Here is a 22,806-nt window from a genome sequence, read left to right on the forward strand (position 1 = left end):
TGTGCTTCCTGGCCTTGGGTAACATTTTCCTTTCCCAGGTTAGGGAAGTTTTCAGCTATTATGTCTTTAAATATTTTCTCTGGCCCTTTCTCTCTCTCTTATCCTTCTGTCACCCCTATAATGCAAGTATTTATATGCTTGATGTTGTCCCAGATGTCTCTTATACTGACCTCATTTCTTTTCATTCTGTTTTCTCTTCAGTGGCAGTGATTTCTACTACTCTGTCTTCCAGCTCACTGATCTGTTCTTCTGCCTCATTTAGTCTACTGTTGATTCCTTCTAGGGTATTTTTCATTTCAGTTATTGTATTCATCTCTGTTTGGCTGTTCTTTATATTTTCTAACTCTTTGTTAAAAACTTCTAAGTTCTCGCTGTGGCATCCATTCTCCTCTCAAGTTCTTTCCTCATCTTTATGATCATTACTCTTAACTCTTTCTTGGGTAGATTGCCTATCTCCACTTCACTTAGTTCTTTTGGGGTTTTATCTTGTTCCTTCATCTGGAACATATTCATTTGCTGTCTGTGTTGGTATTTGTATTTTTATGTATGTGGCAGGGTAGTTACCTTTCTCGACCTTGCAGAAGTAGTCTTCTATAGGAGACGTCCTATGTGTTCCAGTAGTACACTCCTGTCTCGTCACCCAAGCTATATGCCTGCACGGGTCCTTCTGTTCTGGCAGGCTGACTGTGTGGGTGGTCTAGTAGGCTTGGTTGGCCACTAGTCTATTTGGTTGCCAGGCACTGCGTTGTGTGGATACTGCTGGCTGTTGTTCAGTGGGGCCTGGTCATGAGGCAGCTTTTGCAGAACCTTAGGGGGTCCTGGGGGTAGTGCTGGCTCACTGGTGGCTGGAGTCAGGATCCTGAAGACTCTGGAGTGTTGCCCCTCTACTGGCAGGTGAAGCCAGATCCTGGGGTTAGTGCGGGACTACTGGCAGACAGAGCTGGGTCCTGGAGCCTGGCTTCAGGGCCCAGGGATACCAGAGCTTGTTTTAAATCTGGTGTTGGGGGGCTGGTTCCCGACACAGTTGGGTATGGGGTCCAGGGTGTCCCAAAGGTTACGTTAGCCTGCTAGTGGGCAGGGCCAGGGCCCAGGTGGTCCCAGGGTAGGGTCTGGCCTGCTGTTGCTGGACTCAGTGTGCGACCTGTGGTATTGTATTTTTCTTGCTTCTGGTCTGCCCCCTGGTGGATGAGGTGGTCCAGAGGCTTGTGCAGGCTTCCTGGTGGGAAGGGCCTGTGCCTGCCCACTCGTGCGTAGAGCTGGGTCTTGGCCCTCTGATGGGGAAAGCTGTGTTTAGGGCCTTGTCTGGAGGTGGCTGTTTGTTCAGGAAGTCTTTAGGCAGCCTGTCTGTTGGTAGGTGAGTCTGTGTCTCTGTTCAGTTAGTTTGGCTGGAGGCATCCCAGCACTGGCACCTACAGGGTTTTGGGTGGGTCCAGGTCTCGGTGATAGTGAGCCAAGATGGCAGCCTCCATCAGCTCACAGCTGAATGCCCTCAAATGTGTCTGTCACCAGTGTCCATGTCCCCAGGGTGAGTCGCAGCCACCTCATGCATCCCTAGGAGACTCTCCAAGACCAGTAGGTAGGTCTGACCCAGGCTCCTATCAAATTACTGCTTTTGCCCTGGGTCCCAGTATGCATAATATTTTGTATGCACCCTTTAAGTTTGAAATCTCTTTTCCCCTAATTCTGTGAGGCTCCTGCAGTTAAGACCCGCTGACCTTCAAAGCCAAATGCTCTGGGGACTCGTATTCCCAGTGCTGGACCCCAGGGCTGGGGAGCCTTACCTGGGGCTCAGAACTCTCATTCCTGTGGGAGAGCCTTTGCAGTGTATTTATTCTCTACTTTGTGGGTTGCCCACCCTTGGGGGGTAATGTGAGTCTGTCCCTCCTACCTGTCATTGTGGTTCCTTCTTTATGTCTTTAGTGGTAGAAGATCTTTTCTGGTAGGTTCCAGTCTTTTTCATTGATTGTTATTCTGTAGATAGTTGTGATTTTTTTTGTTGTGCTTGTGAGAGGAGGTGAGCTCAGGGTCTCTCTCCTCCATCGTCTTGGCCACTCTCTTTGGTCATAGTCTTCATATTTTCAGAATTAGTGTGTTGTTGAGACCCCAGACTCTTACTTCTCTTACTTCAACCTCAAGTTTTAACATTACTAATTCCATTATTTAGTAGCTTTCAAAATATTTGTTCACAGTGAGAAATCTACTTTGCTTCATGTCACACACAAATGCATACATATATGTAATGCCTGCTTACATATGTATCTGAAATATCTTAATTTTGTGCAGAACCTGGTAATATTCTATTCTATTCTATTTTTTCTTTTCTTTTTTAAATGCTAGTCATAACCCAGACATTGGTTTTAGACTCACAGTTGGGAAACACTGATCTAGTGAATCAGTGGTATTGTGGAGCTCACTTATGGTATTTAGCTTCATCTCTAGCCTCACTAGAAGTCACTTGTTACACTAAGAAAAGGAGGGTCACTTCAAGTCATTTTTAGAGTCATCATTACCATAAAGTTAATTAAATTACACTAAATTATAAGGAACCCTGGGCTTTGGAGTAACATGGAACTAGGCTCAAATTCTAGTCTTGCTGTTCTAAATCTGTGATCTTGGAAAAGTTACTTAACTTCTCTGAGCCTCAGTCTCTTCATCTATAAGCCACATGTTAGAGAGGCAGTAGTAGAGAGGTTAAAAACATAAATTCTTGAGTCGTACATCCTGGATTCAAAACTGAGACCTTGGATCTTTAACCTCTCTGCCTGGATTATCAGTGAAAGCGGAGAATAACATTCACCTCATAGTGTTTTGGGGACTAAGTGAACAGCAGGATGTGGCCTAATATATAGGAAGCACTTAGTAAAAGTTAGTTGTTGTTACGTGTTAAAGGAGATGATAGTAACTACTAAAGATTTATTTTGAGAACAGATTAAAATAATGAATATAAAGTTCCTACCTCAATGATTAAGCAGGTAGCAGAGTATAATTGAATGATTTAAACCTTTTCACATATTTAGTAGTTGGACATTTCTTATATCTATGTCATTACTCAACTCTGAAGCAGTTAAAATATTTTAGCATGAGTCTTAACCATATCAGTTATGCCAGGGATATCATAACATATGGGTAAACTACTCACTTTGGTATAAACTTATTTTGAGCTCTTGCGGTATTCACATTTTTTTCATGCCTTTCCCTTTGTTTTATTTTCTAAGTCATGTTTTCCTTATTTTCTGTCCTTATTTACTGTATTCTCTAACTTATTTATAAATCATATCATTAAAAGCACAGATTTTTAACCACAAGGAACAATTCATCTCAGATCCCTATTAAAACATGAGAGCCAGAGAGTAGCTTTGCCAAGGTTTTTTCAGTTAGTGGCAAAGCTGGGACTGGATCCTAGTTTTTTTGACTTCCAATTTAATAAGTGTTTTTTTCTACAATACCAAGATGCATTTTAGAAATAAAGGGGTCAGACTTAGTATTTAATTTTAAATTTACCCTGGCTTTCTTATATTCTTCCTTGAAATCTTGAAGGAAAATTTAAAGGTAATTGGGTCATTAAAAAGATCATCCCCCATCATAAATTTGATTTCAGCAACATTTAGATTTGTTTCAGATATCCCTGTAAGATTGAGTTAAAAATTATTTTAACTCATCAAAATTAGGCTTACAATTTTTTTTACATTTGTAACTATGTTGAGGTGATAAAATGTGGTAAATATTGAACATTAGTATTGTGAAAAGCTACCATATTGGTTTTGTAGGGCATGTAAATTTTACTTAAATTTTTATTATTTAAAAAAATTCTTTAGCAGACTACCTTAAATTCTCTATGGCCTTTGGCTAATTTTAATTTTTAACATTTGCTTTAACATTTTAGTATCGTCTATTCTAAATTATAAAAATTATCTAATTTGTGAATAATTCAGGTGCTTTTTTTTTTTTCCACCATCATGCTTTGGCCTTTGATTCATTCATCAGCCCTTAATGAAGGAATAGGGCAGGATATAGAGTTGGTGGAACTCAGATATTGAGTTTTTCTAATTGTTACCTTTAGTGGTAAAACTTTCTTTGAAAGTCAGCAAAAGCTATTGAAATTAAAAATACATGTTTAGGATTCTCTTTGGATTTTGGTTTTCTATAATCAAGTGTTTACGCTGTGGGAAGATATATAATTCTGTTGAAATTCAGTGGTGTACCAGAAGATGACATAGGGGCCTTGTGAGAGAAGACTCCAGCTGTGTCTGGAAGAGGCTGGCCTTAGTGGCAAAAAGATGGAGGCATTTAAGGTGGGAAATTCTGAGGGGAGCCAGCCTTGGAAGGGAGGGTTGTTTCTCAGAATGTGATGTATATTCTGAGGTTGCAAATCACTTGAACAGACATCCTGAGATTAAAGCACTGTTTGGGTCAGTGGTAGCATTTTCTAGGTACTTTTGACCCTTCCTTCATCTTTAACTCTTATGTCAGCATTAACTAAAATTTGTGAACCATAAAATAGGAATACAATGTCTGATTTTTTTTCTGACTTTTGAGTTTAATTATATGAAGAATTTTAAAGGGTACATAAATGTAACCAGTCCTATCTTTAGTTGTATATTTAAATAACTTTCTTGACGATCAAATTTAGGACTATTTTGGAAAATGTGGTTGTCAAATCTATATCGTCTGTCATGCACATGCACATATTCCCCCTTGTTTCGTGACACTAGTCCAGACTTTTGTCCCCTTCCAACTTGTACTGTGGCAACCTCCTAGTCAGTCTCCCTCATGATAGTTCTGATCCCTTCAAATGCAGTTTTCATCATTAAGAGTTTTAAATCTTTTGCCATGTATTCCTGCTTCATAGTGTTTAATTTACTCTGCCTGTCTCAAAAGACCTTTTTCCATCTAGTTAGTACCACAGTCTGACTTTCTAGTCACCTCCCCTCCCTGTTCTAGTCAAGCCATCTCCTCACTGTTCCTCTCATGGTGCTCGTTTTTTACTACCCTGAACCGTACTCTTTCTCCTCTCGTCTTCCCTTCCCTTTTCTGAGCTCTTATTCTACACAGTATCTCACAATGCAGCGCTTCATTATTTTGTGTATACGGAATTAGATTACATCAGAGACTTCTGGAATTTCATCCCTGCATCTCAGTTCTTGCTATCTTTATAGTAAGTGCTCCATTAAAAAAAAAAAGTATTAAGTGAGTAATCAAGGGATAGTAGCTGCAGAGGTAATGAAGAGTCCTTTTAAAACCAAAATGGATATTTTACTTTGGGGGGATGGGGGGAGTATAGTGTTTAAAAGTTGGAAGACTCTGAATGAGTGAGGGAAGCTATTTCCGATGCAGCAGAATTCTAGGATGAGAGATCACGGAAGACAGGTATCCTTAGACCAGTTGTTCTCAAGTATACAAGATATGTTCTTGGTGTCAAGTTTTATCTTCATTTCATTTAACACACTGGAATTGTCTGAGAGTTGAAAAATTGTCTTTCTCACTGCCACCCATGCTGAGGTAGGTAGGTCTTTGGGAAAGGGAGGCATGGGGATGAGGTCCAGTGGAAGACATATAAAAGTATCCAATTTCTGGTATCTAAGGAGAGAGAAGAATAACCAGTAATTATGGTAGTAGAGTCCTAGGAGTCTAGTTTGAACAGCATTCTCAACTAATGCAGTAATGTAACTGATGAGTGACAGAGTGGTGGCATTCAGCTTGTAGTTTTATTTGGCCATACTTTCCACATTCTTTCTCCTGAGGAAATGCCCAAACGTGTAGATTCGAGTGACAGCAAGGCAGTTAAATAATCTAGGATATGAATGTGGTTTTGTTTTACACTCCAGCAGCTATAAAATCAGCAAAGAAAAATCTGGATCCTTTTCTTCCCTACATTTCTTCTTTGCTGTAACTCTGAATTAAAAGTTTAATTTAGGGATTATTTAATTCCTACCCTTTATTTTCATCAAGAATCTAGAAGCTTTTTATAACTGTAAAAAAGTTGCAATTTTCTTGAGCTTCTGCCAGTAGTGTACAGTGATGCCAAAATTTATGTGTGGGAAAGTTGATTTCAATGAGGGTAATTTAGCTGAAGTTTAGTCTAAGAAACTAGTGTTTTGCTGCCAAGCAATTATTTGCATTTCTAGAAAATGACTTACACTTTTTACCAATGCCTTCCTTTCATCATAGACTAGTTGCTTAAGTTAGTTATTGTCACTAATGGTATATTTTCTATAAAGGAAACTATATTCTTGTTTAATTTGGTTAACCTCAGACATTAAAAAAAATATGTGAGGTTGAGTACTTCTATTAAATGTTGCCTTTTGCTTGAATAAAATCCACAGGAATTAAATGAACAGCTAGAGAAAAAGAAAGAAGTGGAAGAACGTGAAAAGAGAAAGATAATTGCTGAAGAAAAGCACAAGGAATGGGTTCAGAAAAAGAATGAACAGGTAAGGAGAAAAAAGTGTGCACATATACTGACGTCTCCTTTGCAAAGTCTTCTTCCTGTTACTCCTTGTCATTACCTATGTTTTCTCATTTTCTCTTAGATTCTTTCTTCTCTAACCCGATTTTTTTTTTCTCCCCTCAGGGACATTTATCAAATCTTTTGCCCTTTGCTCTCTGCTTCTCTCCCTTCTCCCTCATGTGGCTTCCACTCGTATCTGACTGCAGGTAGTCATGAAGTTTGTATCTCCAGACCTGACCTCCCAGAGCCTTGGATTTTCATCTGTTAGGTTGGTAGGGACCTCTGGACCTGCAAATATAAAACAACCCATTTTTATCCATTTTCCTCTCATAGAACCATCATTCTGACTCCTTGATTTCTGATATTAGTACTACTATCATCTCAATCAATCACCTAGGCATAATCAGAATTCTTTTGTTTCTAATCATCCTCGCCTTTCCTTTACAGTCACCACTCTCCTGTTTGTGATCTCTTCCTGTCAGGTCTTAGCACATTTTTCAACTTATTTATTGTTTATTTCCCCATACTGAAATGTAAGCCCCATAAGGGCAGGGATTTCTGCCTCTTGTTCAGTTATCCAGCAGCTAGATCAGTACCTGATGCTTAAAAATGCCCCAAAATATGACTTCATCCTCTGTGTCCTTGCCAGACTAATCTTGCCAAAAAGTCAGGTGTCATCCCTCAGTTCAAAATATATCTTTCATGATTCCCCACTGTCCTCTGAATAACATTTGAACTGTTCTAGCCTGGCTGGTTAAATACCTTCTACTCTCTGCTCTCCGAGCCACATCTCCTTCCAACTGTGCTGCCCTTCATTCCATACTGTCAGCTTCTGACTGGCATCTTTGGGGAGCACACTCAGGATAAGCATGGCCCATCTTCTTGGAGTATTAGTGTTGCTGGAAAATTTTGAAAGGAAAAATGTTAGTTTTATGTTAAAGCAAGCATAGATATTTAATAGAGTAGAACATAAATTTTATATTATTTTTAAAATACACAGTAGATTTCAAAGAAATCTTGGGCTTTGGACTGTGCTCCCCCGCCCCTAGGAATATATGTTCATGAGAAGTTTTGAGAACACTTCTGTGTCTCATTTCCTTTTTTTTAATATGGTATCTCTTCAGTATGGGATCTCATCACATTTTTCACCCTACCTTTCATTATCCAACTCAAAGTATTTCCTACATGAATCATTTGCTGATCACATGCTGGAAATTCTTTTCTTCTGAGTCCTTGTTTAATTTATATCACTTTATACAAAATACAATGCAGTATATGATATACTTTGTTGCTAGTTGTATTATGCACATGTCTTTACTTCCCTTGTAAGTAAGTTTTTTCTTTTTTTAATAAATTTATTTTTGGCTGCGTTGGGTCTTCGTTGCTGCGTGCAGGCTTTTCTTTAGTTGTGGCTCACAGGGGCTACTCTGTTGTGGTGCACAGGCTTCTCATTGCAGTGGCTTCTCTTGTTGTGGAGCACAGGCTCTAGGCGTGCAGGCTTCAGTAGTTGCGGCTCACGGAATCTAGAGCGCAGGCTCAGTAGTTGTGGCCCACGGGCTTAGTTGCTCCGTGGCATATGGGATCTTCCCGGACCAGGGCTCAAACCCATGTCCCCTGCATTGGCAGGTGGATTCTCAACCACTGCACCACCAGGGAAGCCCCCCTTGTAATTTTAAGACTCTTAAGGATAGGAGCTTTTTGGTTTTTTTGGTTTTTTTTAAGTTATTTTCTATCCATTACAAGATCTAACTAACATAATGCTTTGTAATATAGTAAGCATTTGTTTTTGGAATAAATGAGTGAATGAATAAATGTATCATTTTCCTTTCAGTTTTAATACAGTCTTGTATTAGATCTCAAATTAGAAATGTAAAAAATATCTTGTCACTTTGTTTTCTGTTGTGATTTTTTTTACACATTTAGAATGGTACTGCTTTTATTATTAATATCCAATTTTATGAATTCAGTCAAATGTTTAAGTTGTAAGACAAAAATTTTAAATTATTTCTAACTTTTGGGTTCTAACTATTATTGAATGCAGTGCGTAGTGGTATTAATAATAGTACCTAGTAAATAATTCCAGTAAATTGAAGATGACATAGCTTTCTTCATCCAAGTATTATAAGAAGGAAATTGGCTAGGCGTGTGTATGTTGTAACCATAAATATATTTGTTCTTTACTTCAGAAGTAAATTATTTTTTTTAAGTTTGCTACATCCCATAATACAAGAAAGAGTTCTTTGTGAATAAATGCCAAGATCAAAATAAGCCTGTGTAACTACAACCAAGCTTTGAGTGATACTTTTTTGAAATAAATAGCTAGAAAATAAAAGTTTTGCATGTACTGAATAGTATGCTCTCTCCTCTAAAAGCTTCTCTTATCTTCTGACTCCATTAAGCTCATTTTACCATGCTAATCAAACATAGTTGTTGTTTGTCTAAGAATGTAGAGATGATATATTCTCTGTTTTAATTAGTGGCAGTAGATCTAATCCAATTATTTGAGAAAAATTATTTCTTTCTTTTGAAGGGAAGTGGCTTGCCCTGACATAAATCACTAATTATCGAAAGCAAGATTCCATAAGGTTGAGAAGAGTTTAAAAATGAACCTTGAAAAATTTACTTATTCTGCAGAATTCCTGTGCATACTAAGGAATAATTGATCACTCTTGTTTTTTTTTTTTTTGTTTTGTGCCTTAAGAACTATCAGATTTCTTATTTCAGTCTTGGTTATACTTACCTCTATTTGTAAAGACTGCTCTTCTGGTTCTTCTCTTCCTGTCTGGCATCTAGCTTTTTTCTCCTCTGTTTACATTTCATGGTGTGTGGTCCTCTGCTGCTTCCAGCTTCATTCACATTTTAGATGTATCTGTGGCATTATTTTCTCTAAGTCATTTTCACTGTGTTCTATCAAAAAATCAGACAAAAAGAATTTATGTATCCATTAGCAAAGCTAATTTCTTATATTGTGCTATAAATCGTTAAATCCTTTTCAAATAAATGGCTTATCTCATCTGGTACTCTGACATTTGTGTTGCCATGCTAATTCATTTTTTAGATTTGTTTTTTTACAGTGTATTACCACATATCTTGCAAAAGGGCATTTGCCTTCATTGTTTGAGAATTAAAAATTTATTTTTAAACAGTTTTTTTAAACTATGGAACTGCTTTTTTAATGTAAAAAATTAATTCCAATCAGCAAAGTGTATGATTGATAACACTGTCATCAGTGCATCATTCATGCATTCAACACGTTTATCATGTGCCAGATACTGTTGAAGAAACCAAAATAGAAATTCAGAAACTTTGAGTAGTCAGTTGGTTTGTTAGTTTCCTTTAGTTTGAAGAAACAAAGGTTCTCTCAGGGCACCATCTTAAAAAAAAAAAAGATTTATTGTTATTCTCTGTGTGGTACAGCACTGCAGTGCCAGAAAATCTGAAGCCACTTAGTGGCTGGCTGCTCTCTCTCAGTACTTCTCTCTGAATGTCTGCTCTGGTCTCGTTTTGCTAACTAAAGGCATTCTATCCTCTCTTCTGTAGTTTAAATGCTGCAGAGGGCCTGTCTGTCTGATGTTTTAAAATCAACTTCATTGAGCAATAATTTACATACAATAAAACACACCCATTTTAAGTTTGATGAGGTTTGACAAGCTTATGTACCTGTGAAACCGGCATTACAGTCAAGGTAGAGAACATTTCCTTCACTCCAGATAGTTCCCTTGTGCTCCCTTGCATTCAGCCCCTGCTTCCCACCAACTAACCCCAGCTCCAAGGAAGGATAAGTCTGCTTTCTGTTCCTGTAGATTAGATTTGCCTTTTCTAGTATTTCCTATAGGTAGAATCATTCAATATATATTCCTTTGTGTCAAGCTTCTTCTGTTTTTAAAAATTGCTGATATTTCAGGTATTAAGATTGTTCTTTTTTATTGCTGAGTGATATTCTATTCTGTGGAATACCACAAGTTGTCTAACCATTCACTAGTTGATGGATAATTGGGTTGTTTCCAGTTTTGGGATATTATGAATAAAATTCTGTGACCACTTACGTACAAGTCTTTTTGTGGATACTTGTTTTCATTGCTCTTGGGTAAATGCCTAGGAACTGAATTCCTGGGTTGTATGGTAAGTGTGTGTTTAACTTTAAAAAATAGTTCAGCAATTTCTTATAAAGTGCTTGTGCCACTTCTACATTCCTACCACTATTGTCTGAGAGTTCCAAGTGCACCACATCCTTGCCAGATTCTCAGTCTTTTTAACGTTGTCATTCTATTAAGTGTGTAGTAGTTTATCATCGTTGTTTTAATTTCCATTTTCCTGAGATCTAATGGTATTTACCATCTTTTCATAAGCTTATTCTCTTTGTCTGCTAGGGCTGTCGTGACAAAATATTGAATACCACAGATTGAGTGGCTTAAAAAAACAGAAATTTATTTTCTTACAGTTCTGTAGGCTGACAGTCCAAAATGAAGGTATCTGGAAGGTTTGGTTTCTCTTGCAGCCTCTCTCTTTGGATTGCAGATGACTGCCTTCTCTCCATACCCTCACATGGCCTTTTCTGTGTACATGCCCATCCCTGATGTCTCCTCTTCCTCTTGTAAGGACACCAGTCCTTTTGGATTAGGGCCCCACCTTTATGAACTTGATTACCTCTTTAAAAGTCCTGTCTCAAAATACAGTTACAGGCTGGGGAATCAAGATGGTGGAGGAATAGGACAGGGAGCTCACCTACTCCCACAAAAACATTCAAAACACATCTGCAAGTGGAACGATTCACATAGAATATCTAATGAACGCCAGCAGAAGACCTCAAACTTCTGAAAGGACAAGAAAACCTCCAAGTAACTGGGTAGGACAAAAGGAAATAGAAAAGAATGGGGACGGGCCTGCACCACAGGGAGGGAGCTGTGAAGGAGAAAAGGTTCCCGCACCCTGGGAGTCCCTTCACTGGTGGGGGATCAGCCTGGATGGAGGCGGAGCTTCGGAGCCTAGGAGGAGAGCACAGCAACTGGTTTGCAGAAGGCAAAATGGAGAGTAACCTGCACAGAAGGTCGGCACCACCACCTTGCGTTCTCCAGCCTGAGATGCTCCTCTGTTGATGCGGGTGGGGACTGGGTGCTGAAGCTCAGGCCTCAGAGGTCAGACCCAGGGAAGGGACCAGGGTTGGTTGTTCAGAGACAGTCTGCAGAGGCTAGCTTGTGGCAACTGAGGGTGTACTCAGGAGAAGCTGGTGCCTGCCAGAAAAGTAAGGTGCCACTATTAGGGGCACATGAGGAGAGGGACAGGACCACCATAAGAGCTTCTTTCCCTGTAAGTGCTCCCAGGCAACGGGACACTGCCTACAGAATCTCTGGGTGTGGGCTCAAGTCACCACTGCAATCATGGGCTCCATAGGCAGGCACGGGCCACCACTACGAGATCCACAAGAAGTTGCCAAGTGCTGCCCACACTGTCCGGGGAGTGCACAAGGGCTGCTGCACCTGCACACCCCATATCAAGGGGATAACAGCCAGCCCATGCTGAGGAAAGAGACAGCAAGCATCCAAACTAAAAGCAGCCCCTTGATTCTGGAAAAGATGGTGGAGTAGAAGGCCTTGAGCTCACCTCCTCTCATGAAAATACTATAATCACAACAAACTGCTGAACAACTATCAACAAAGAAGACTGGAACCTACCAAAAAAGATAGTTTACATTCAAAGACAAAGAAGAAGCCACAATGAGATGGTAGGAGGGCGCTTTCACAACATAATCAAATCCCATACCCGCCAGGTGGGTGACCCACAGACTGGAAAATAATTATATCACAGAGGTTCTCCCACAAGAGTGAAAGTCCTGAGCCCCACTTCAGCCTCCCCAGGCTGAGGGTCTGGCATCAGGAAGAGGAATCCCAGAGCACTTGGCTTTGAAGACCAGTGGGGCTTGAGTGCCGGAGGTCCACAGGACTGGGGGAAACAGAGACTCCACTCTTGGAGGGCACACACAAGGTTTCATGTACACTGGGACCCAGCACAAAGAAGTAATTCCATAGGAGCTTGGGCTGGACCTACCTATGAGTCTTGGAGGGTCTCCTGGGGAGGTTGAGATTGGCTCTGGATCACTATGGGGGGGGGCAAGGACACTGGTGGCAGAGGCCCCAGAGAATATTGATTGGCTTGAGCTCTCCCAGAGGTTGCCATTTTGGCATCAAGACCTGGCCCTACGCAGCAGCCTAGAGGCTCCAGTGCATGAATGCCTTAGGCCAAACAACCAGCAAGATAGGAACACAGCCCCACCCATCAGCAGACAGGCTGCCTAAAGCCGTACTGAGCTTACAGCCACCTCTAAACACACCCTGTGACATGGTCTGCCCGCCAGAGGGACAAGACCCAGCTCCACACACCAGTGGGTAGGGACCAGTCCCACCAGGAAGCCTGCACAAGCCTCAGGACCAAACTCACCTACCAGAGGGCAGACACCAGAAGCAAGAGCTATGATCCTGCAGCCAGTGGAAAGAAGACCACAAACACAGAAAGCTAGACAAAATGAGATGGCAGAGAAATATGTTCCAGACAAAGGAACAAGATAAAAACCCACAAGAACAACTGAATCAAGTGGAGATAGGCAAACTACCTGAAAAAGAATTTAGAGTAATGATAGTAAAGATGATCCAAAATTTCTGAAAAGAATGGAGGCACAGATTGAGAAGATACAAATGATGTTTAACAAAGAGAAGATCTAAAGAATAAACAAACAGATGAACAATACAATAACTGGAATGAAAAATACACTAGAAGGAAGCAATAGCACAAGAATTGAGGCAGAAGAAAGAATAAGTGAGCTGGAAGACAGAATGTTGGAAAACACTGCTGCAGAACAGAATGAAGAAAAAAGAATGAAAAGAAATGAGGACAGTCTTGGAGACCTCTGTGACAACATTAAATGCACCAATATTAGCACTGTAGGGGTCCCAGAAGGAGAAGAGAGAAAAAGCCTGAGAAAATATTTGAAGAGATTATAGCTGAGAACGTCCTTAACATTAGAAAGGAAACACTCAAGTCTGGGAAGCACAGAGAGTCCCATACAAGATAAACCTAAGGAGGAACAAGATGAGACACACACTAATCAAACTGATGAAAATTAAATAGAAACAATTAAAAACAACAGGGAAGAGAAACAAATAACATACAAGGGAATCCCCATAAGGTATCTGCTGATTTTTCAGCAGAAAATCTGCACGCCAGAAGGGAGTGGATGATATATTTAAAGTGACAAAAGGGACAAACCTACTACCAAGAATACTCTACCCAGCAGACTGGCATTCAGATTTGACGGAGAAATCAAAAGCTTTATGGACAAACAAAACCTAAGAGAATTCAGCACCACCAAACCAACTTTGAAACAAGTGCTAAAGGAATTTCTCTAGGCAGAAAAGACCACAACTAGAATCAAGAAAATTATGAATGGGAAAGCTCACCAGTTAAGACAAACATAAAGCAAAGGTAGGAAATCTCCACACACAAATATGATAGTAAAACCAGCAGTCGTGAGAAGAGAGTACAAATGCAGGATATTGATAATGCATTGGAAATTAAGAGACCAGCAAGTTAAAACAGTCTTGTACATATATAGACTGCTAGGTCAAAACTTTTTGGGAACCACAAACCAAAATTCTACAATAGATACACACACGAAAAAGAAGAAGCAACCCAATCACAACGCTAAAAGATAGACATCAAATCACAAGAGAAGGGCTTCCCTGGTGGCACAGTGGTTGGGAGTCCGCCTGCCGATGCAGGGTACATGGGTTCGTGCCCCAGTCCGGGAGGATCCCACATGCCGGGGAGCGGCTGGGCCCGTGGGTCACGGCCGCTGAGCCTGCACGTCCAGAGCCTGTGCTCTGCGGTGGGAGAGGCCACGGTAGTGAGAGGCCCGTGTACCGCAAAGGGGGAAAAAAGTCACAAGAGAAGAGGAAGGGAAGAAAAAAAGGCCTACAAAAACAAATCCTAGTTAACAAATTGGCAGTAAGAACAGACATACCGATAATTACCTTAAATGTAAATGGATTAAATGCTCCAACCAAAAGACACAGACAGGCTGAATGTATACAAAAACAAGACCCATATATATGCTGTCTACAAGAGACCCGCTTTAGCCCTAGGGACACATACAGAGGGAATGTGAGGGGACGGAAAAAGGTATCCCATGCAAATGGAAATCAAAAGAAAGCTGGAGTATCAAAACTCACATCACACAAAATAGACTTTAAAATAAAGACTGTTACAAGAGACAAAGAAGGACACTACATAACGATCACGGGATCAATCCACGAAGAAGATATAACAATTACAAATATATGTGCACCCAACATAGGAGCACCTCAATATACAAGGCAAATGCTAACAGCCATAAAAAAAGAAATTGACACTAACACAATAATAGTGGGGGACTTTAACACCCCAGTCCCATCACTGGACAGATCATCCAGACAGAAAATCAACAAGGAAACACAGGTCTTGAATGACATACTAGACCCTATGGACTTAATTGGTATTTATTACAACATTCCTTTGATTGTTCTCAAGTGCATATGGAACATTCTCCAGGATAGATCACATCTTGGGCCACAAATCAACCCTCAGTAAATTTAAGAAAATTGAAATCATATCAAGAATATTTTCTAACCACAACACTATGAGATTAGAAATCAATTACAGGAAATAAAAACCGTAAAAAACACAAACACATGGAGGCTAAATAATATGTTACAAAACAACCATGGATCACTGAAGAAATCAAAGAGGAAATTAAAAAATACCTAGAGACAAAAAATAAATAAATAAATAAATAAAAAATACCTAGAGACAAATGACAATGAAAACACGATGATCCAAAACCTATGGGGTGCAGCAAAAGCAGTTCTATGAGGGAAGTTCATAGCAATACAGTCTTAACTCAGGAAACAAGAAAATCTCAAAAAAACAACCTAACCTTACATGTAAAGGAACTAGAGAAAGAAGAACAAACAAAACCCAAAGTTAGTAGAAGGAAAGAAATCATAAAGATCAGAGCAGAAATAAATGAAATAGAGATGAAGAAAACAGTAGTAAAGATCAATGAAACTAAAAGCTGATTCTTTGAGAAGATAAACAAAATTGATAAACCGTTAGCCAGATTCATCAAGAAAAATGAGGACTCAAATCAATAAAATTAGAAATGAAAATGAGAAGTTACAACTGACACCACAGAAATACAAAGGATCATAAGAGACTACTACAAAAAACTATATGCCAATAAAATGGACAACCTGGAAAAATAGACTAATTCTTAGAAAGGTACAAGCTTCCAAGACTGAACCAGGAAGAAATAGAAGATATGAATAGACCTATCACAAGTACTGAAATTGAAACTGATTAAAAAGCTTCCAACTAACAAAAATGCAGGACCAGATAGCTTCACAGGCGAATTCTATCAAACATGTAGAAAAGAGTTAACACCTATCCTTCTGAAACTATTCCAAAAATTGTAGAGGAAGGAACACTCCCAAACTTCCTACGTGGCCACCATGACCCTGATACCAAAACCAGACAAAGATACCACAAAAAGAGAAAATTACCGGCCAGTATCACTGATGAACATAGACGGAAAAATCCTCAACGAAATACTGGCAACCTGAATCCCATACACCATGATCAAGTGGGATTTATCCCAGGGATGCAAGGATTCTACAATATCCACAAATCAATCAGTGTTATACACCATGTTAACAAACTGAAGACTAAAAACCATATGATCATCTCAATAGATGCAGAAAAAGCTTTTGACAAAATTCAACACCCATTTATAATAAAAATTCTCCAGAAGTAGGCATAAAGGGAACTTAACCTCTACATAGTAAAGGCCTTATATGACAAGTCCACAGCTAACATTCTCAACAGTAAAGAGCTGAAAGCATTCTCTCTGAGATAGGAACAAGACAAGGATGTCCACTGTCACCACTTTTATTCAGCATAGTTTTGGAAGTCCTAGCCACAGCAATCAGAGAAGAAAAGAAATAAGGGGAATGCAAATTGAAAAAGAAGTAAAACTGTCACTGTTTGCAGCAACATGATATTATACATAGAAAAGATGCTACCAGAAAACTACTAGAGCTCATCAGTGAATTCAGTAAATGTACAGGATGCAAAATTAATACACCAAAATCTTGCATTCCTATACACTAACAACTAAAGATCAGAAAGAGAAATCAAGGAAACAATCCCATTTACCATCGCATCAAAAAGGATAAAATACATAGGAGTAAACCTACCTGAGGAGACAAAAGACCCGTATTCTGAAAACTATAAGACGTGGTGAAGGAAATCAAAGGTGACACAAAGATGACGTGGAAAGGTATTGTTTTGGATTGGAAGAATCAATATTGTCAAAATGACTATGCTACGCGAGGCAGCTACAGACTCAGTGGAGTCCCTGTCAAATTACCAATGACATTTTTCACAGAAGCAGAACAAAGATTTTTAAAATTTATATGGAAGCACAAAAGACTCTGAATAGCGAAAGCAATTCTGAGAAAGAATAATGGAGCTGGAGGAATCAGGTTACCTGACTTCAGACTATACTGTAAAGCTACAGTAATCAAAACAGTATGGTACTTACACAAAAACAGAAATACAGATCAATGGAACAGGAGAGAAAGCCCAGAAATAAACCCACCCACCTATGGTCAATTAATCTATGACAAAGCAGGCAAGAATATACAAAGGAGAAAAGACAGTCTCTTCAAAAAGTGGTGCTGAGAAAACTGGATAGCTACATGTAAAAGAATGAAATTAGACATTTCATAAACACTATACATAAAAATAAACTCAAAATGGATCAAAGACCTAAATGTAAGGCTACACACTATAAAACTCTTAGAGGAAAACATAGGCACAATACTCCTTGATGTAAATCGCAGCAAGATATTTTTTGATACACCTCCTAGACTAAGGAAAATAAAAACAAATATAAGCAAATAGGACCTAATGAAACTTAAAAGCTTCTACACAGCAAAGGAAACCGTAAACAAAATAAAAAGACAACCCACAGAATGGGAGAAAATATTTGCAAACGAAGCAACTGAAACGGGATTAATCTCCAAAATATACAAACAACTCATGCAGCTCTATATCAAATAAACAACCCAATCAAAAAGTAGGTAGAAGGCAGACTCTGGGAGGGCTCACACCAAGGAGTACTTGCCAGAACTTCTGCTTCCAGTGTCCTTGTCCCCACAGTGAGCCACAGCCACACCTTGCCTCTGCAGGAGACCCTTCAACACTAGCAGGTATTGTAAGATTCAGGCTGCTAATGTTGGCATATGCGCATTTAGCCTTAAAGAGATTAAGTTGAGAAGCAAGAAGAACTACAATCCTGCAGCCTGTGGAACAAAAACCACATTCACAGAAACATAGACAAGATGAAAAGGCAGAGGGCTATGTACCAGATGAAGGAACAAGATAAAACCTCAGAAAAACAACTAAATGAAGTGGAGATAGGCAACCTTCCAGAAAAAGAATTCAGAATAATAATAGTGAAGATGATCCAGGACCTCGGAAAAAGAATGGAGGCAAAGATCGAGAAGATGCAAGAAATGTTTAACAAAGACCTAAAAGAATTACAGAACAAACAAACAGAGATGAACAGTACAATAACGGAAATGAAAACTACACTAGAAGGAATCAATAGCAGAATAACTGAGGCAGAAGAACAGATAAGTGACCTAGAAGACAAAATGGTGGAATTCACTGCTGTGGAACAGGAAAAAAAAAAGAATGAAAAGAAATGAAGACAGCCTAAGAGACCTCTGGGACAACATTAAATGCAGCAACATTCGCATAATAGGGGTCCCAGAAGAAGTGAGAAAGGACCAGAGGAAATATTTGAGGAGATTATATTCGAAAACTTCCCTAACATGGGAAAGGAAATAGCCACCCAAGTCCAGGAAGCACAGTGAGTCCCATACAGGATAAACCCAAGGAGAAACACATCAAGACACATACTAATCAAATTGGCCAAAATTAAAGACAAAGAAAAATTATTGAAAGCAGCAAGGGAAAAACGACAAATAACATACAAGGGAACTCCCATGAGGTTAACAGCTGATTTCTCAGGAGAAACTCTACAAGCCAGAAGGGAGTGGCATGATATACTTAAAGTGATGAAAGGGAAGAACCTACAACTAAGATTACTCTATCTGGCAAGGATCTCATTCAGATTCGATGGAGAAATCAAAAGCTTTACAGACAAGCAAAAGCTAAGAGAATTCAGCACCACAAAACGAGCTCTACAACAAATGCTAAAGGAACTTCTCTAAGTGGGAAACACAAGAGAAGAAAAGGACCTACAAAAACAAACCCAAAACAATATAAGAAAATGGTCATGGAACATACCTATCAATAATTACCTTAATCGTGAATGGATTAAGTGCTCCAAGCAAAAGACACAGGCTTGCTGAATGGATACAAAAACAAGACCCATATATATGCTGTCTAAAAGAGACCCACTTCAGACCTAGGGACACATACAGACTGAAAGTGAGGGGTTGGAAAAAGATATTCCATGCAAATGGAAATCAAAAGAAAGCTGGAGTAGCAGTACTCATATCAGATAAAATATACTTTAAAATAAAGAATCTTACAAGAGACAACGAAGGACACTACATAATGATCAAGGGATCAACCCAAGAAGAAGATATAACAGTTATAAATATATATGCACACAACATAGGAGCACCTTAATACATAAGGCAACTGCTAACTGCTATAAAAAAGGAAATCGACAGTAACACAATAATAGTGGGGGACTTTAACAACTCACTTACACCAATGGACAGATCATCCAAAATGAAAATAAATAAAGAAACAGAAGCTTTAAATGACACAATAGACCAGATAGATTTAGTTGATATTTATAGGACATTCCATCCAAAAACAGCAGATTACACTTTCTTCTCAAGTGTGCATGGAACATTCTCCAGGATAGATCACATCTTGGGTCACAAATCAAGCCTCAGTAAATTTAAGAAAATTGAAACCATATCAAGCATCTTTTCTGACCACAATACTATGAGATTAGAAATGAATCACAGGGGGAAAACACATAAAAAACACAAACACATGGAGGCTAAACAATGCGTTACTAAATAACCAAGAGATCACTGAAGAAGTGAAACAGGAAATTAAAAAATACCTAGAGACAAATGACAATGAAAACACGATGATCCAAAACCTATGGGATGCAGCAAAGGCAGTTCTAAGAGGGAAGTTTATAGCTCTACAAGCCTACCTCAAGAAACAAGAAAATTCTCAAACAATATAACCTTACACCTAAAGGAACTAGAGAAAGAAGAACAAACAAAATGCAAAGTGAGCAGAATGAAAGATATCATAAAGATCAGAGCAGAAATAAATGAAATAGAAACAAAGAAAACAATAGCAAAGATCAATAAAACTAAAAGCTAGTTCTTTGAGAAGATAAACAAAATTGATAAACCATTAGCCAGACTTGTCAGGAAAAAGAGGGAGGACTCAAATCAATAAGATTAGAAATGAAAAAGGAGAAGTTACAACAGACACTGCAGAGAAACAAAGCATCCTAAGAGACTACTACAAGCAACTCTATGCCAATAAAATGGACAACCTGGAAGAAATGGACAAATTCTTAGAAAGGTATAACCTTCCAAGACTGAACCAGGAAGTAATAGAAAATATGAACAGACCAGTCACAAGTAATGAAATTGAAATGGTGATTAAAAATCTTCCAACAAACAAAAGTCCAGGACCAGATGGCTTCCCAGGTGAATTCTTGGAAACGTTTAAAGAAGAGCTAACCCCCATCCTTCTCAAACTCTTCCAAAAAATTTCAGAGGAAAGAACACTCCCAAACTCATTCTATGAGGCCATCATCACCCTGATGCCAAAACCAGACAAAGATACTACAAAAAAGAAAGTTACAGACCAATATCACTGATGAATATAGATGCAAAAATCTTGAACAACAAACTAGCAAACAGAATCCAGCAACACATTAAAAGGATCATACATCATGATCAAGTGGGATTTATCCCAGGGATGCAGGGATTCTTCAATGTACACAAATCAATCAATGTGATACAGCATATTAACAAATTGAAGAATAAAAACCATATGATCATCTCAATAGATGCAGAAAAAGCTTTTGACAAAATTCAACACCCATTTATGATAAAAACTCTCCAGAAAGTGGGCATAGAGGGAACCTACCTCAAAATAATAAAGGCCATATACGACAAACCCACAGCAAACATCATTCTCAATGGTGAAAAATTGAAAGAATTTCCTCTAAGATCAGGAACAAGACAAGGATGTCCACTCTCACCACTGTTATTCAACATAGTTTTGGAAGTCCTAGCCACGGCAATCAGAGAAGAAAATGAAATATAAAGAATACAAATTGGAAGTGTAGAAGTAAAACTGTCACTGTTTGCAGATGACATGATACTATACATAGAGAATCCTAAAGATGCCACCAGAAAACTACTAGAGCTAATCAATTTGGTAAAGTTGCAGATACAAAATTAATGCACAGAAATCTCTTGCATTCCTATACACTAATGATTTTCAGAAAAATCTGAAAAAAGAAATTAAGGAAACAGTCCCATTCACCACTGCAACAAAAAGAATAAAATACCTAGGAATAAACCTACCTAGGGAGACCAAAGACCTGTATGCAGAAAAGTATAAGACACTGATGAAAGAAATTAAAGATGATACCAACAGATGGAGAGATACACCATGTTCTTGGATTGAAAGAATCAATATTGTGAAAATGACTATACTACCCAAAGCAATCTACAGATGCAATGCAATCCCTATCAAATTAGCGATGGCATTTTTTAAGGAACTAGAACAAAAAATCTTAAAATTTGTATGGAGACTCAAAAGACCCCAAATAGCCAAAGCAGTTTGAGGGGAAGAAAACGGAACTGGAGGAATCAGGCTCCCTGACTTCAGACTATACTACAAAGGTACAGTAATGAAGACAATATGGTACTGGCACAAAAACAGAAACATAGATCAATGGAACAAGATAGAAAGCCCAGAGATAAACCCATGCACCTGTGGTCAACTAATCTATGACAAAGGAGGCAAGGATATACAATGGAGAAAAGACAGTCTCTTCAATAAGTGGTGCTGTGAAAACTGGACAGCTACATGTAAAAGAGTGAAATTAGAACACTCCCTAACACCAAACACAAAAATAAACTCAAAATGGATTAGTGACCTAAATGTAAGACTGGACACTATAACACTTAGAGGAAAATGTAGGAAGAACACTCTTTGACATAAATCACAGCAAGATCTTTTTTGATCCACCTCCTAGAGTAATGGAAATAAACACAAAAATAAACAAATGGGACCTAATGAAACTTCAAAGCTTTTGCACAGCAAAGGAAACCATAAACAAGAAGAAAAGACAACCCTCAGAATGGGAGAAAATATTTGCAAACAAATCAACGGACAAAGGATCAATCTCCAAAATATATAAACAGCTCATGCAGCTCAATATTAAAGAAACAAACAACCCAGTCCAAAAATGGGCAGAAGACCTAAATAGACATTTCTCCAAAGAAGGCATACAGATGGTCAAGAAGCAGATGAAAAGCTGCTCAACATCACTAATTATTAGAGAAATTCAAATCAAAACTACAATGAGGTATCACCTCACAGTGGTTAGAATGGGCATCATCAAAATGTCTACAAACAACAAATGCTGGAGAGGGTGTGGAGAAAAGGAAACCCTCTTGCACTGTTGGTGGGAATGTAAATTGATACAACCACTATAGAGAACATTATGGAGGGTCCTTAAAAAACTAAAAATAGAATTACCATATGATCCAGCAATCCCACTACTGGGCATATACCCAGAGAAAACCATAATTCAAAAAGACACATGCACCCCAATGTTCTTTACAGCACTATTTACAATAGCCAGGTCATGGAAGCAACCTAAATGCCCATCAACAGACAAATGGATAAAGAAGATGTGGTACATAAATGCAATGGAATATTACTGAGCCATAAAAAGGAATGAAATTGGGTCATTTGTTGAGACATGGATGGATCTAGAGACTGTCATACAGAGTGAAGTAAGTCAGAAAGACAGAAACAAATATCATATATTAATGCATGTATGTGGAACCTAGAAAAATGGTATAGATGAACTGGTTTGCAGGGCAGAAGTTGAGACACAGATGTAGAGAATAAACTTATGGACACCAAGGGTGGAAAGCCACGGGGGTGTGGGTATGGTGGTGTGATGAATTGGACGATTGGGATTGCAATGTATATGCTGATGTGTATAA

General features: G+C 38.8%; 1 protein-coding gene across 1 annotated transcript in view; it reads left to right on the plus strand.

The window, feature by feature from the left end:
* CCDC34 (coiled-coil domain containing 34) overlaps positions 1-22,806 on the plus strand; it is a 54,083-nt gene that overhangs the window by 19,035 nt on the left and 12,242 nt on the right. The window contains exon 3 of the mRNA XM_030864844.2: positions 6,324-6,431. Within this exon, the coding sequence (XP_030720704.2) occupies positions 6,324-6,431 (108 nt within the window). The remainder of the gene's footprint in view (positions 1-6,323; positions 6,432-22,806) is intronic.

This window comes from Globicephala melas, chromosome 8, assembly GCF_963455315.2.
Source record: "Globicephala melas chromosome 8, mGloMel1.2, whole genome shotgun sequence".
Classification (NCBI taxonomy): Eukaryota; Metazoa; Chordata; class Mammalia; order Artiodactyla; family Delphinidae; genus Globicephala; species Globicephala melas.